The sequence below is a fragment of the Leptodactylus fuscus genome, chromosome 1 (genome assembly GCF_031893055.1).
Source record: "Leptodactylus fuscus isolate aLepFus1 chromosome 1, aLepFus1.hap2, whole genome shotgun sequence".
Classification (NCBI taxonomy): Eukaryota; Metazoa; Chordata; class Amphibia; order Anura; family Leptodactylidae; genus Leptodactylus; species Leptodactylus fuscus.
The window spans coordinates 287,590,780-287,608,078 of record NC_134265.1 but is presented as its reverse complement, the minus strand read 5'-3'; the positions used below and the strand labels follow the sequence as shown (position 1 = coordinate 287,608,078).

Here is a 17,299-nt window from a genome sequence, read left to right as displayed (position 1 = left end):
ACAAAGCACATATTGCTTGATGTTCACATCCAGTAAGCCTATGCTTGTCTCGTAACAAGTACATTCCAGGAAACAAAAGTAAAAACACATTCTGGCGGTGACATTATTGTTGACAAGTTCTCGGTGACATATGTGTTCTACAGAGTTTTCTGTACTGCAGCATTACATATCTAATAAGAGATAGCAACAAAATTACATAATCACTTGCTGTTCCTCAAAGACTTCCCAATAAAATATCTCTACAAACTGAATATCAACACAGTAACATAAATAAATATTATTTTTGGAAGCTGCTTATTTTATCAGTTTTTGGCAACACCAGTAGGAAGACTTTGTTAAATTGCTATATGCGTAATCTCGGACACTTACTGGTACACAGATAATATTTAATCAGCCTTAACATTTATAAATTATTATTCTTTAAAAAAAGATATTTATAATAAACACATAAAATATACTTCCTTTATAGCATGCAGGTAATATGTACTGTAGTTATCTATTTGTATATAGAGAATAAATGTTAAATATTATAAATATATATATATATACTGTATATATAAGATCACAAAAATATATTACACTAACAAATGATCTCAGCTGGCATAGGTTTGTTTTCAGCAAAGGCCCAAAACCATCTCCATATCATTTACAAATAAAGGATACAGTGTATCAGAAAACAAGGCATTTATAAATCCTATTGAACTGCTACAACCTATATTATATTTAAGAGCTGCATCCATGATTTTACAGGCTTCAGACCCCAAATCTCCCAATATTTCCTTCTAGTTAAAAGCTGCGCAGAGCTTCTTCTGTGGGAATAGGGTCTGCACTCAGGAAAGTTTGTTTTATTAACACCTGGTAATACAATATGCACAGTAGCTAACATCTTCAGGATTGAGTTGAAGTGTAACTCCCATTTCATTGCTTTTTTTTTTTTTGTTCACTATTGCATTGGGGATGGGGGGTATTGTGAACATTTTTGCACTATACTTTATAAATCTACAGTATCAAATTTCCTTTTAATAGAAAACATGCTGTGTTTGTATGTACATATGCTCTCAATGTAGTACATAGAGCAGAAGGTTTACCAAAGGAGGGGGTCACTTCAAATATGCTGTACAGTATCTTTAATTTTATACCACCTAGAAAAATTAGGTTCTCAGCTTTCTTATGATGGAAAGTCTTAAAGGGATCCTATCATTCAGACGACATTTTTTCTAAGTACCACATCGGAATAGTCTTAAGAAAGGCTATTCGTCTCCTACCTTTCATTGTGTTCTTCTACCATTCGCCTACAATCCCGGTTTCTCTCGGTATGCAAATTAGCTCTCTTGCAGCACTGGGGTGGGCCCCAGTGCTCAGACAGCACTGGGGGAGGTCCCAATGCTGCGAGAGAACTCTCTCCAGTGCCTCCTCCATCTTCGTCAGGAACGGCCTCTTCATTCTCTTCTTCCAGCGGTGTCTTCTTACTTCTAGGCCTTGGACAGAGCAGACTGCGCATGCCCACAGGCCCTGAGAAAATGGCCGCTTACAATACTATGCAAGCGGCCATTTTCTCGTGGCCTATGAGCATGCGCAGTCTGCTCTGCCCAAGGTCGGAGTCCTTAGAAGTTGCAAGCCATTGCCGGAAAAAGAGGCTGAAGATGAGGCTGCTGAAGAAGAGGAAGCGGCACTGGAGAGTTCTCTTGCAGCATTGGGGATGCCCCCAGTGCTGTCTGAGCGCTGTGGCCCGCCCCCAGTGCTGCGAGAGAGCTAATTTACATACCGAAAAGAACCGGGATTGTCGGTGAACGGCGGCACGGAGAAGACAACAAAAGGTAGGAAAAGAATATCCTTTCTTAAGGTTATTCCGACGTGGTACTTAGAAAAAATGTCATCTGAATGATAGGATCCCTTTAAGAACTAGATATACCAGAACCTGAGATATCACTAGTTAAAAACACAGTTGGGAATTTGAACTTACTATGCAGCAGTTCATGTCACATATAAAATTACATTATCGACTCTCAGCTTTCTTATGATACCAGAACTATTTTTCTAGGTGGTATAAAACCAAAGATACAGCCATTTGAACGGACCCTCCTTTTGGTATATGCTTCAGCTCTGAATACTTACAATATAACTGTGTACAGACTTTCCCTGGTAACAGCTCAGTTAGAGGGTTGCTAAGGAGAATATTACAGCCTGTTTTATAATAAAAAGGAAGTTAGATAAGGTCATAAAGTATATTGCAAAAATGGTCACTAAAAAGTAATTTAGATAGGGTAATAAACTATATTACAAAACTGGTCACCAAACACCCCCCAACACAATAGCGGAAAAAAATGAAGAAAATGGGTTTATACTGTAAGCTGTTAGGGGTGTTTCTGACAAAAAAAAAAACAACAAGTTGACAGCTAACAACCAGCAAAACTATGAAGCCAACTCAGAATCAGTTCATACAGGTCATGTGCATGTGTGTGTGTGTGTGTATATATATATATATATATATATATATATATATATATATATATATATGTGTGTTATGTGTGTTGCTGGGCTTTTAAATATGCCTACTTCAACTGTAAAAGTATTTCAGTTTATAATTGTTACTCAATGTGTTACAAGTGTAGGCTGAAACTTTTAGTCATACAGGACGTCAGTGCACCGCGATTTTTCCCCCAGCACTTTTCACAGAAAGTCTGCAGAGGTTTCTTGTCCTGTCACAGTGAGGCTAGGGGAGATTTATTATTCATTTGCGCCAGCATATAAAATGATGAAACCTTGGGTATGCGAGTTTTTAACTGCCAGTAGTGACAATAATTGTATTCTTTGCCACTCTGTTGGGTCTATGGGTCTGATTTTGATTTCTTGCTGTACATCTCTAACTATAAGGGCCCCTTCACACGGGCACAGAGGTGGCGGATTATGGCGCGGAATCTATGGCATAATCCACCCCCTCACAATGGTGGTCTATGGAGACCGCTAACGGCATGTTGCCACTAGCGGAAAAAAGAAGCAACATGACTTTTCTTGAGGCGGATTCCGCCTCAGGAAGTCAATAGAAGTGATTGGGAGGCGGAAACCGCGTCACATTTTTTTTTTGCCAAAAACCGCGTCACGTTTTTTTTTACTGTCCATTCACTGTCCAGGAGGGAAAAGCCGCCTGGCATTTTCTCAAGCGGTTTTTACAAAAAAACGCTCCAAAACAACGCCTCAAGGTCCAAAAACCTTTTTTCCGGACCAAATTACGCCACACGGTATTCACGTGTGAGCTTAGCCTAAGCTTTTCAGGCATTTCAAAGAAACAATTCTTTGGTTAATTTTTTTGTAACCAAAGTATGTATTTTTTCCATTAAGAAAGTGCAAGTGTATTAATGTTTAGTATATGTTGTTGATAGCAGAATATAATAACACAGAACAAAGTGTTTCATAAGTGTACAGTGATCAAATGAAAGAATATAATAAAAATCAATAACATAGATAACAATTATAAAAATAAACAATAAAAAAATCATAGCATGGTTTGTATAATATAGGAAAACGGTCAGAACATTTTATATAGCCTGTGTCCACGCAGGGTTGGTTATTAAAATTAAGAGGCAAATGTAGCGGATGACAAGATAAATAGCCAGTTTACAAACTACTTAGTGAATCTATAGCACACTATGGTTTTGTGTGTGTATTCTGCAATGTAAATGTGTGCACTATATAAAATATATTATATCCTGACTACAGATTAGATTGTCCACGGACTCTATATATTCTGTATAAAAATAAGACATTTCATTTTTCTTTATTTTTGCTTTAAAATGTCATACCTGTTAAGTACCTGAAGTCGTCCTTTTCCATTTACTGCACTTCATATGCCATAACTTTATCCTGTATGTATTTTTTGTGTCTTCAAGAAGCAAAGCAAAGCTCTCATTGATATGATAACCATGAAAAAGTTTATCAATTGCCTCTTTTGTCTTTATGTGGAACAACTTGGCAAAGAAATGTAATAGTTGATATTAAGTGAGTTTTAGCTATAATTTAGACCTACAGTACTAACTTTACAACACCACAGCTTTAAAGCAATAGAGAACTATAGTACATTTTGTACACTGAAAATGGGGAGGGGGTGGGAGGTGAGGGGTGGGGGTTAGGTATTCGATATTTAAAACGTAAAAGGTTTAAGTCAAACTTAAAATATATAACATTGTTAAACAAATTAAAAAAAGTTTCAAATAGAACATTATACTTTGCTTAAATTAAAAAAAATGTATTTTGAATATACTGAAAAGTTTTTTTTTAACATAATGCAAATATGCCACCAATGCCTAAATCAGAGCCCACACAGAAGCACACTGAACATAAAGAAGAATACCCAGCTAAGGAGAGGTTGTTTCCATGTCTGATCTATAGAGCTCACTTCTGTGTGCAGTTACAAATCAATATTATGATTTACAAGAACATTATAAAGGAGATGTTACTTAAGAATGCCATTATAAAGGAAGACAATATTATGTAAAGAAATACTGCTACACAATATGCAAAACTGAAATAGATAAAAAATGGCCTATTTTGTTTTGCTGAATTGCGAATCCTCAACAGGCTTTTTTTGGCACCAAGTTTTGTTCAACATCTCGTGATCCGAAGCCTCTAGAAAATAACATATTCCTGGAATTTCAGCTGGAAAGTTTGGTGGAAGATCTTCCCTTGATCGAGGTATAAACTTGAATCCTTTGAAATCTTTAAGCAAGCTGGAAGAATATTTCATAAGTAAGACTCATAAAACAGAATGCACCTTATGCAGTGTTCACATAGAAATATAACAACATGTTCTAGTAGTCAGCGCAGGGCAACATTGTTTGAATGACGGGTTGCTCTCTTTGGGTACTGGCTCAGAACTCAACACGCCCAATTTAATCATTTTTTATAACCTCTAAGATTTTCCAATAATATAGTATTATTTCCGCTTCATAAAATTGAGAATGTAAGGTACAATCATAGAGAAGGAGTACCAATGGCTTAAAGAGAACCAGTCCTCAGGACTGAAAATCCCAACCTGATAGGCACCCTGTCTATTTTGGTGTTGTGTTTATACAAATCAGTTCAGCTATTCCACAGCTATAATTTTGGTGTTGATACATATTAGGGTGTACTAGCAAATGGGTAGTAATACTGCATGACATACAGCACACAGAGACCCTGCTCCCAGAGAGATCCATTTGTCTAGTATACCTTAATTTGGTTATATGGTGTTTACATTTCATGTTGGCCTTTCTAAATACAGGATTTCCTTTTAATACTTTTTATGACCACCCAATAATCCACAATATCCGATAATCAGGTCCTAGGAATATTACTGTATACTGTTAAATATCAAAATGTTAAGAGACAAGCAAACAAAAAATATTACCTATAGGTTGTAGGGCTGATATTTATCTTCCTTGGTATACTGCAAGATTCAAACTTATTGGCAAGTGTAACATTATTTCCAAAAAGGCAGTATCGTGGCATTCTTACACCTACAACACCAGCAAAGACCGAGCCAGAGTGTAGACCTATACGCATCTATAAAAAGAAAGAGATACAAGTATACAACTATAGTCATTACAGTAGTGCAGCATTTTGTATTAAAAAAAACAGTACATTTTAGACACATTGGATGGAATTTATTATCTTGTCCATGCCAGGAAACTGATGAAGAAATGGAAACACTTTGGTGAACAGACACAATTTCCAGCAAAAAGGTCCCACTTTTTAAAAAAGCACGATGGGCTAGGGACACCGTGGCCCATCAAATTTACTACATCTCAATCCAAAAACTGGCCTCACTTATACCTGGTGTAGATTTCAATTCCAGTGCACATGACCCCTAAGACCCCAGAATTATTAAAGGGATTCATCTCTTACCTGTATCTTGAAGGTCCATGCTCACGTTTTTGAATTTTTCTCCATTGTGCTCAGAAAGCACAGGGGGCTTTCCACCTGTGCTCTGAACACAAGGTTATTATCCATTCCAGTGCCGCCTTTCTGCTCCATCGGTCATTCTCCTCCTCTTCACTCCTCTTCTTAAAGGAGATCACCATAAAATGGCAGATGGAACAGCCAACTGTGCTTGTCCATCGGCCATTTTCTGTTGGTTTCTTACATGAGACCACCACAAAATGGCCGATGGACATCCACAGATGGCTGTTCCATCTGCCATTTTATGGTGGTCTCCTTTAAGAAGAGCAGGTTAATGGCCGACGGAACAGAAGAAAGGTGGCACTGGAATGGATGACAACGCTGTGCTCAGAGCACAATGAAAAATGAAGAAAAATTCAAAAACTGCAGCGCGGACCTTCAAGATAAAATTAAGAGATAAATAGCCTTAATAATGGCTATTCATATGTGCTTTTAGTTTAAAACGTGTCTGTTAATGACAGAATCCTTTTAAGAGGCTGAAGCCTATTGATTATTTATCTCACATGTCTCAACAATGTCATGCTTGTCTTAATAAATTCCCCCCATTTGTTTTCTTAGAGTTTTTGCTCCCTAAAAATGTAGATGTTTGCAATATACATGCCATAAAATCTATTACTGGAAATTCTAAGGTTTTCTGCTTCTGAAAATCTGAAAATGTCATGAAACACACAGTTAGTTATTTTCTCAGGTAGTGCAATTTGTATGAAATTTTTGCATGCTCCATCACATAATGAAGTGCAAAGGGAATATATCTTTTGAGGCACTGTTTTACAGAGGCATCATACAGTGGCACACAGGCTGTATACAGGGCCATAATACTGACCCACAGACACTCCATGTGCCACCACACAGACTCCTGTACACCTTATTGCATTGTTAAAGTTATTTTGGGTCTGTCAATTATATTTCACATTTCAGCTCTCTACTAGGGTTGAGCCTATCTTGAGATTTCAGGATCAATTTTAAAATCCGATTTCCGATCATTTTCCAGCCAATCCCAATCTCGATCGTGAAATTTTCTCGATAGCCGATCGGGATCCGATCTTTCCCGATCACTCAGCCTTATTTAATTATATATACATTAATACGGTTGAGCCGATCTTGAGGTAACTTCTGACCTTGATCCCGCCGGAAAAGATAGAGATCGGAATTATGATCGCGATTGTGAAATTTACTCAAACACCGATTTTCACAAAGTGGGACCTTAGCTTTAAGCGGTATATACAGTATAGCAAGTGAATATGTCTCTTTGAATCTTTGAAGGCTAAAAGAGTATGGATTCCAATGACTAAAGAATGTTTTTATGGTAACTGACCTTTATGGGTTCACCATGAGGAGACACAACTTTATCTGAGAGTTCCATCATTTTTAAAGCCATCAGAGCGACCTGAAAAGCGTGTGTCTCACTGTCCTTATGTAGTCCTCCAGCCACACAGTAAGCATCACCAATAGTTTCCACCTATAAAAATAAAATTAAATAATTCAATATGAGGATTTGTGTTAATGCACCAGCTCTAGCTTATATTTTTTGTTTGTGCCCAAAATAAAAAGGTAATTATATAATTTTCTGTAAGTAGCCATTTCATGCAATAAGTCCAGAAACATATCTATCCCTATGTTTACTGCTTTATAGCTCTACTTTATATCTCTTAATATATTTTAGTATATTTATGAATTTTATCAAACTGCTATTAGGCTAAGGCCCCATGGGCCGGAACTGCCGCGCTAAAGCGCTGCGGGAACAACCGCTGCGTGAACGCATTGCGGTTCTTCCCGCAGCGCTTTGAACAGAAAGTTCATGGAGTTTTCCTTCCTGGACTTTCTGTTACAATTATATCTATGGGAAAGCTGCCGGCATTTATGTAGATATATTTGACATGCTGCGATTTTCATAACCGCGATGGGTTTGTGTGTCCGCGCTGTGATTTTTCCGCAAAGTGGGCATGGGATTCGCACAAATCCCATCCACTTTGCAAGTACTGTACAATGCCGTGATTTTTCCCGCAGTGTTTCCGGCCCGTGGGGCCCCGGCCTAAGAGTAAATGCTGAAACGTAAAGTAAATGCTGAAACGTAAGATAAATGCTGAAACGTTTGATAGTGCCTGCAAAAGTGTATGGGATTCTGGCTAATTCCATCCACACATTGCAGAAAAAAAATTCACCACCGACATACTGCCGTTTCAAAACCTGTTGTGTTTTTGTAAATCGCAGCAAGTCAATTACACCTACAGTAACACTGGCATTTTCTGTACAGGTATAATTGAAGTAGAAAGTCCGCAGTGGGAAACTGTGGATTTTCCGTGAAAAGCACTGCGGTAAAAACCTTGATGTGTTTGTGCAGCAGTGTTTTCCGAAGCTTTTTTTCACTCTGGATCACTATGTGGTGCCTTATTCTTATACTATATAATGAGGTTGTGCCATTAAGGATACTTTCCCCCTATCCACAGTGTTAGATCACTGGGGAATCCTTGTTGCCCCAAAGATACATTTGCATATTGACAAAAAAGGTAGTATCTCAGCAACGGAGGCACCAAATCAGAAGGAAAAAACACCATTTAATTCAGGTGTCCCTAACCTATCTATCTACCTGCAGGGCTGGCTTAATATGCTGGGTTCTGGTGACAATAATAGTATTGTACTTTATACAAGGGTATAAAGTACATAGGAAAACAGACAAAAAAAAAAAAAAAAATCAAGCTCCAATAAAATTGACTTTTCCAGTAAAACTCCGCTTGTTATATTACCTTATAGACATCTAGTTCTCCACACTGGAAATCAAAGAGTGTGTAAAGTTCATTGAGCATGGTGATAACTTGCATTGGTGAACAATGAGAACATATTGCTGTGAAGCCCACAATATCGGAGAAGAGCATGGTCACATTGAAAAACTTCTTGGCTTTCACAGTCTGCCCTTGCCACAGTTGTTGAGCAACTTCACCAGGAAAGATTGAGAACAAAAGGTCCACAGTCTTCTTTTTTTCCTCTTCTAAAGCTTGGTGGGCACATTCTAGGGTAGCCTTGAGTTTTCCTAACCTCTTTTTCAGTCCATCTTGTGCTCTGGCCTGTTCTCCTATTAGTACCACATCTCTCAGAGCATTGTGGATTGGAATATCTGACAGGTAGAGACCTCTTCCTGTGAAGTCTTCTAATCTATCTACACAAGGCGATCCCAAGAACAGAATAGCACTTGACTCAAAAACGTAGATCATCTGGCCTTTCAGATTCATTGCTTGTGACTGTAAAAGAGAAAACAAAACCTTAACATTTTATCTGGCCTTCACAGTGTTGCCATATACAGTATAGTTTTTTTTATATAGGAAAAATTTAGTCTTTGTACCGTATTAGCCAGTGGATATGAAATGTAAAGATTGAGAGTGCTCAGTAGTTGATACCTTTATTTAATGACAGATTGCGAGCTTTCGAGACTGCTATAAGGTCCCTTCATCAGGCTGGTATAACACAATATCTGAAGGCAAGCACATTTATACAGGAATACAGTGTTTGATGCACAATCCCAATCATCTTTTTTGGAAACTATACACTGGATATACATCTGCTCCGTACAGTGTGGCCCCTAGAACTGCAGCCCTTCACTAGACTAGGAGCAAGGATGCTTCTGACCGTATACCTAGTATATGGCTTCCAGTAACAGCTGATTGGGACAGGATCAGAGTCATCAATATCAACTACCTTCAGATCCTGGACAACCCCTTCAGGTGTCACATCTGCGGTTCAGTATCAGGACAGAGTTAGTATTATAGGAAGGTGTAGATTTGATAACATATAGAGCACATTAGTCTGAGAATAGAAACACTAGAGGATTATATCACTTTATAGGAGATAGAACTTTTGACAGGCTCCAAGTTTATTAGAACTAATTCCACTAGGAACCAATAGAATGTAAATTCAGCTCTAGGTTATTAGATTATTATGTAGCTAATATCTATATATAAACTGCACATGCTTTAAGCTACTGTACTTAGTGACAGAGTCAGATTTTATTAACAGAAATGACATACAGTGTATGCAGCAAACGTTAAGAATGTTTAACGCTCTTACAGAAAAAAAAAAAAAAATCACCAGAAATACGGTAAAAAGAAATTTCATATGCTTTATTTGGGAATATGGAGAGGTCATCCCTCTCCAGATAGGAAGACCACATTGTGCGCCTCCTATTCTTATACTAGTAAGTATCTGCTATCAGTGTTCAGCAATCCAGAACAACTGATCACCAAGGCAGTATAAAAGTAGGTGACCTTGTACCCGTGTTGGTAAAGTAAAATGGCTCAATGAGGTAACCCAATGAGTCAGCTGCAACTCTTACCCAGGCACCAACCTACAATGTAGGTGGTAGTGTATTAGGAATAGGAGAAAAAAATGTTAGAATGTAGAGTATGTGGATACCGGAATGTTAGTATCAAATGAAATACGTTTATCGGTTCCAGAGACGGTAAAGAACGCAACGCGTTTCAACACCGAACAGGAGTCTTTGTGAGGCCACCGTACAAACATAAAAGGATATAATGTGTAGGATCACAACGCTACAATCAACTATAACAAAAAGTAGTGGCTATGTAAGAGCGCAGTGATTGAACTTATACATGGCCACTACTTTTTTATGATGAATATTAGCTTTGTGATCCAATTGCCTTTTTCAATAGCGCTCCACAGTCTCCATTTTTCCCCTCCTATTTCTATATATAGATATATCTTTTTCCTGGTTCACATGGTTAAAAGACTACACAGTACCTAAGCCAAAGTGACTAGTCATCCAATATATCCAAGATAGTCTTAGATTTTGTTACTGATGACAAATGTATATGTATTAGACACACTGCACATTATATTTATGACTAAAGACCGGTAGGTCTGAAGCACGTAAACTAACACTCCCCAGTAGGTGCACTGTATGGATTTTAGAAGTTTGTCATGGTCTGCTTTTAAATATATTTATATGTATTTAATGTTTTACTTATAAAATTGTGGACTTGTATTGAATTCGAGAATGAAATTGCTGTATGTTGGTGTGTACAGTTTGACAGTTACTATTTTTCATACGGTGTGAAAAGTTAAGAATATTCTAACGTAATTTTAAATAGGATTAAAAACTGTGTGCATCAAAATGTTTCCAGCCAAGGAATGACAGTCCTTACAGACATACCCTTATATGTGGCTATAAGAATGGAGATATTTACATTTATTTCTATGTAAGCATCTCTGAAAGAATGTTCCATATCCCTCCTCAGCCATGAATAAAGCTATTAGAATAAACTTAGAACTACTTTAAGAGCCAAAATGGGGAAATGTTAATTCTCTGTTTTTCTTTACAATTTTTTTCATCTTTACAAAATATTCCAGTTATGTTAATTAATTCCACACACCAAAGATATTCAAAAAGCCGTGCAAAACATAAAAGGAAGACTAAGGTCATGTTCACACGTGACAGTTCCACAACAATGTACAGTATAGTTTCATCCAGGTTCTAAGGTTTATTTCCACACTTTAAAAATAGAGATGAGCGAGTAGTAATCGATCGAATGCCTCGCCGCTATAGGAATGCGTGTAAGCGGCCGAACAGCAAGGGGTTAAATGCATCGGATATTCGATGCGCTTAACCCCTTGGTGTTTGGCAGCTTACATGCGTTTCTATGGTGGCGAGGTATTCGATCGAATACTACTCGCTCATCTCTATTTAAAAACATCAAGTCACTTCTGAAACCGCCCTAAATATATGTGTATCTGTGATAGGTCAATTACAATGTGAGTCCCACTGGGGGCAAGGACTGACGTGAGTTCCACTGGGGGCCAAGACTGACGTCAATCCCACTGGAGACAGAGTGGCGTGAGTCCCACTAGGGGCAAGGCCTGACGTGAGTCCCACTGGGAGCAAGGACTGACGCAAGCCCAACTGAGGGCAAGGACTGACGTGAGTGCCACTAGGGGCAAGGCCTGACGTGAGTCGCACTGGGGGCAAGGACTGACGTAAGTCCCACTAGGGGCAAGGCCTGACGTAAGTCCTACTGGGGGCAAGGACTGACGTCAGTCCCACTGGGGACAAAGAGTGGCGTGAGTCCCACTAGGGGTAAGGCCTGACGTGAGTCCCACTGGGGGCCAAGACTGACTTAAGTCCCACTGGGGGCAAGCACTGACGTGAGTCTCACTGGGGGCAAGGACTGACGCGAGTCCCACTGGGGGAAAGGACTGACGCGAGTCCCACTGGGGGCAAGGACTGACATGAGTGATGACAATTGCTGTACAGTCCTCCATAATATGTTGTCACAATATGAGCAATAAGAATAAAGTAAATGAGGTTTTATAAAAAAAGAAAATAATGACATGCATATCAATGAAGTTATAGATTCTCTACAATGAACATTTATTATTTTGAATTTTATTATTTATGGCACATAGCATAAAGAGGAGGAATTCTGGCAATTGTTTGCACACGTCATGAAGATATTGGTCACTAGCGACTATATTTTAGGAGCCAGAGTACAACAGCAAATACAGGGGACACAAGTACTTGTAACATACAGAGAAGGAATAGATGTAAGTTGTATGAGATTTTTTTTGGTTTCTGATTGGAGCTTTCCTATAGCCATAAAAAGCAAAGAACGGTATGCCAGCACAGTTAATGATGTGACATACAGTTTCATCAGGTGCTGTTCTATATCCTATCTTAACATGTCAAACAAAATGCCATCACGTTTTCTGCGGTAATTTCTGCTGAGAGACAAATAATCACTTGTCTGGGGAATAAACTCTTCAGTCAGAAACGGGAATGCGGCTCTAAAAGTTTATTTTCAGATGACAAAAATATTTGCATATTCTGACTCCCCGCCGCATAAAATGTCAATTTTCTTAAATCTATTTATTAACTGATATTCCCCCCAAAATCTGCATACATTTTATAAAACCCTTTCCCACTTTACCAAAAAGAAAAAGAAAGCTGTCACATTTCATTACCGTCTTTGTGTATCAAATATAATGAGGTGCTGAATTATGGTTTTAATGATAAGTACTGCAATGAACCGTGAAGCTCAGCACAGCCTTATCACTTTTGCATGGAATTAGGGAGTAAATTTGCCACTTCATTTTCACATACAGTATGCAGTTTATTGCCTTCACAATCCAGGTATTTGTGCCTACGCTACACAAGGATTTTTTGTCAAAAATGGCTGGCTATAATTGAAAAGTGATAATTAATGAACTGGAAAGGACGAAAACTGAAAGGATGTATAGCTTCCTAAGGAAAAACATCTAAACACAAAAAAAAAATAGTACTTCGAGCATTGGCGGTGAGTCAAAGGATAAAGCAGATTAGGATCCCTAGTTATCCACTACTTGAAGAAATAAGTATTTGTGTGGTCAGTGCCGCAAACTGTATGAGGTGGTCGATGAAGCTGTTGATTTGTAAGAGCAAATGCTGTAAGAGTTAAATCAATGGGTCTGCCAAAGATGGCACTAAGCAGTGATCATATTAAAGCACAAATTGTAGTAACTACTGGGCATGTCTACCACAAACGGCAATGATCACCTAGGGCGCACATCCTCTGAGACCTGGACACGGTATCCATTTTAATGAAATGCACCTGACCTTGCCTAGAAAGAAAAGGCATAACCCACCTGGATAAGTCCAATGTCAGATTCTGGGTTAGTGTTGTGTGAGCCTCCAATGGTACTACCCTGTTTCCCTGAAAATAAGTCACCCACCGAAAGTAAGACATAGCAGAGGTTTTGTTGAATTGCCCAATATAAGGCTCCCCCACGAAAGTAAGACATCCTCCAATAAAAATAATCTTTCTGCGCAAAGATTGTATGAAGAAAAACATTGCAGCCGGCTGAACACTGTGCACGATGACTATGTGTGCTGACGCCGCTGCAATATGCTGTATCCACTGTTCCTGCTGCTGTAGGATGAGCTGGGAGATGCCCGCTGTGCAAACACTAAGCATCGTATGTGGCAGGGGTCCACTCTCCCAGCTCATCCCACAGCAGCAGGAATAGTGGAGACAACGTCCAGCTTTCCTGTGCACACGGAGCACCGCACACAGCGTTCAGCCGGCTGCAATGTTTTTCTTCATACAGTCTTTGCGCAGCAAGCACATCTCAGCGTAGCGCAGTGGTGGCAGCAGCACACAAAAATAAAATAAGAGATCACCGAAAATAAGACATAGCATATCTTTAGGACCAAAATTTAATATAAGACACTGTCTTATTTTCAGGGAAACATGTTATGTAGATGTGAGTACAGTTCAATTAAATAGAGACAAAACACTTAAGGTCATGATCTGACCATGAGGATGGAATAAGTCTACAAAAAAGTAAAACAGAGGAAAGCCGTATCACTGACATCAATCCCTGAATATGTGAGGTGGACCTGAGAATATTATGAATACCCCCCCAAGCTCTTTCCTGGTGTCAGCAAGATCATGCAGTTTGAACAGGTATGTCATGTTCCTCCTGTCCCGTCATATCAGGCTGCCTGGGAGCAGAACTCTCTAGGCTGTAAAGCTAAAGTCGGCACACAAGATTAACCTGTGATAGAAGAGGCTGACAGATGGGAACAAATGGCTAAGTTTGGTGGCTATAACATCTCTCTAGGTCTTTATGGAATATGAGGCAAAAAACACACCATGAAAATTGGTATAGAAATAGCTCGGTTGTGCCTCCTGGAAAGAAATGCCATTGGGGTTATGTTTCACATACTTAAGAAAAGCTCTCCTTTTCTTGTTTGGGGAATTGAATCCTCAAATGTTGTGGTGTCGCTCAGGCGGGACTGAGGTCATGGGTTATTGCTTGGAGTCATGCTGGAGGGGAGGAAGAGCAATAACAACATGCAAATTGAAACAAAATTGTCCTTCTGCCCTGTACTGGAGGCAATGGGAGGAGGCACCATATTTATTAGTGTCAGCTGTGAACCCCATTATGTGATGTAACATGAAACTCAGAGTATGTAATGACTGCAGAATAACGGTGCATCAATTAAAATCTATGTGGTACGAGAATATTGACAAGCTCAGGTATAAGGAAAACCTAATAGCGACTAACAAGTGTAACCTCTGAGATTCAAGTTCTCAGTTGACTGACTGAAGAATAGTACAGACTCAGCAGGACCTCCGGTGGTAGAGAGGGGTCAGTTGTATCATCCTCTGGCCTTCTGTCCCTCTTGCTGGTGTTTGAGGCCATGGTGATAAGGGTTCCAGTGCACATTTGCACTCTTCTAGAGTGCACACCAGGAAGTAAGAATTATTGTAGGTGAAAGATAGCACAATGGGAAATCCCCGTCTGCAGTTAATTTGTGCATCTTGGAGTGCCATGGTGAACTATTGGAATGCCCATCGTCTAGCTAGTATGGCTACGGTAATATCAGCACAGAGATGAACCATGCTGGGTAGGTCTGAAAGAGATGGGCAGTCTCAGGCAGCATTAAAAAGTACATCCCTAAAGTCCTTTAGCTTGAGAACTATATGATGGCAAAAATCAGAGGGGCATATGTCCCCCAATTCCCTATGCATCCTTACCATATGACGTACATTGAGGTCAGCTTATGGCAGTAGCACTGCAAACAGAGTATGTGTCGTCACTTTAAACCAGTAATGATCTCCAGCAGACCCTGTCCCTTTATTAATTCTGCGGGACCTGTTTTCTGGGTCTTCAAATTTTAGCTTCAGGAGATCAATATGGGCAACCTGTTCAATTAGTCATGTCCAGTCTTCCTAAATAGCATTAGCCCTGCTGCTGGAGTAAGTTAGCAATGGAGTATTTCTTAGACTGCTCTGTCAGGTTCTTTTTGGACCGAGTCATGCTGGTGGGATCTGTAGCTCTGGAGTGCTGCGGGAAATTGATGGAGCTTCTGGTGTGTTGCTGCTGTTGTTCATCATCTTCTGTTTTGTTTTGTTTTTTTGCACCCACTTCTGGTTTTGACTTACAAATACAGCCTTGTGAAGGTGGCCATTGTCTCAGTTCTGCCACTCCAAGCTAAACATGTTTCTACCGAGACTTTATGTGATCTTCAACAACAGACTACCAGCAACCAGATATACAGTATATGATTATAATAAAGTGTTATAATTCTTAAGAATAAAATATGCTTACGGTATATGACATGGATCCTGAGTTTGAGAACCATAAAACACCAGCATTGGAACCACGTAGAAATTAAAAGGTAAGGATAGTAGAATTTTTTGATGCTGGCTGTTACGGATGTTGGCACTTTGTAGGCGAAGTGTGCTTTTTGCATCTCAGTGAAACTGCTCAAGGACCTGTGATCCTTCTATTTTTGCAGAAGCTGCAAATGGAGAAACTACAGTCCCCAAAGGATATTTAACACATTGATGTAACAGCTTAGCAGTATGCTGGGTTTTGGAAATGACAATCCAAAATCAGAAGCTACTTGTACTACAGTATGATTGGCTATAGAGAGAGGGCGAGAGCAAGGAGGGGGTGCAACAAGGTCCAGCTGAAGGCACAAAAGGTTTCCTAAATTAAGATCTTTAGAAACATTTCCTGCTTCGGCATTAAAGGGCAGGCACAGAGGATGAAATAATAACATTGACACTAAAGGCTGCTTTGTGTGTATTTCAGTGCATGAGACTGAATTTTTGTTTGGGCAGCATTGACTTCTCAATGTCAGCGTGAAAACAAGTGCATAAGAAAGAGTTCTGAAAATATGTAAGACTGCTGAAGAACTCAGAATGATATCCTCAAAGCAAGAAATAAACCAGCAAGAAAAGTTTATGGCATGACAAAAGAACCAAGCTAGTACGGGCTCCTCACACAGAATCCACCACACCCTCAGATGTGTTCACCATTACCTCCTTGAAGACTCCAATCTCTCATTCCAGAAACTGAATACAGTATCATGACCTGCTAGCAAAACCCTTGACAAACAGCAATTTATATCACAACCACTGGATGGTCAAATACAGACACATATAACACAATCAACTGTGAACATAGTAACACAAGAAGTATGTCCTTATAATTCTGGTCATTCTGCACTATGTGTGGAGCCAGGACAAAGGAACAGCGAGGAAGGACATATCCCTGTCTCACTGCCATTCTTACGCTGTCTTTGTTCTAATGAATGACACTAAGAGAAGTCCCAGCCATAGGCCTATACCTATCATATGAGCAGAACGTATGAAAAATCCAGCGAAATCTTCTTAGATAAAAATCTTTCCTTTATTAATTCCAAAAGATTTTAAAATGCAGCATAACTTACAGACAAGGATGGTATACCAAAAGATGGTAGTACATAAGAAAATTAGCTGATGCGTTTCGAGAGAGATGCTCTCTTAGTCATAGCATGCTTATATGGCTTATATGACTAAGAGAGCATCTCTCAAAACGCGTCAGCTAA

At 39.2% G+C, this 17,299-nt stretch overlaps 1 protein-coding gene across 2 annotated transcripts in view; it reads right to left on the bottom strand.

The window, feature by feature from the left end:
* Positions 1-4,299: 4,299 nt before the first annotated feature.
* The window catches only part of GUCY1A1 (guanylate cyclase 1 soluble subunit alpha 1), a 41,107-nt gene continuing 28,107 nt past the window's right edge, over positions 4,300-17,299 (bottom strand). For both annotated transcript variants that reach the window (XM_075288371.1, XM_075288365.1), the window contains exons 5-8: positions 8,679-9,170; positions 7,250-7,393; positions 5,384-5,538; positions 4,300-4,724 (exon numbers count right to left, since the gene is read on the bottom strand). In XM_075288371.1, coding sequence (XP_075144472.1) covers positions 4,541-4,724; positions 5,384-5,538; positions 7,250-7,393; positions 8,679-9,170 — 975 coding nt within the window. In that variant the 3' untranslated portion in view covers positions 4,300-4,540. The remainder of the gene's footprint in view (positions 4,725-5,383; positions 5,539-7,249; positions 7,394-8,678; positions 9,171-17,299) is intronic.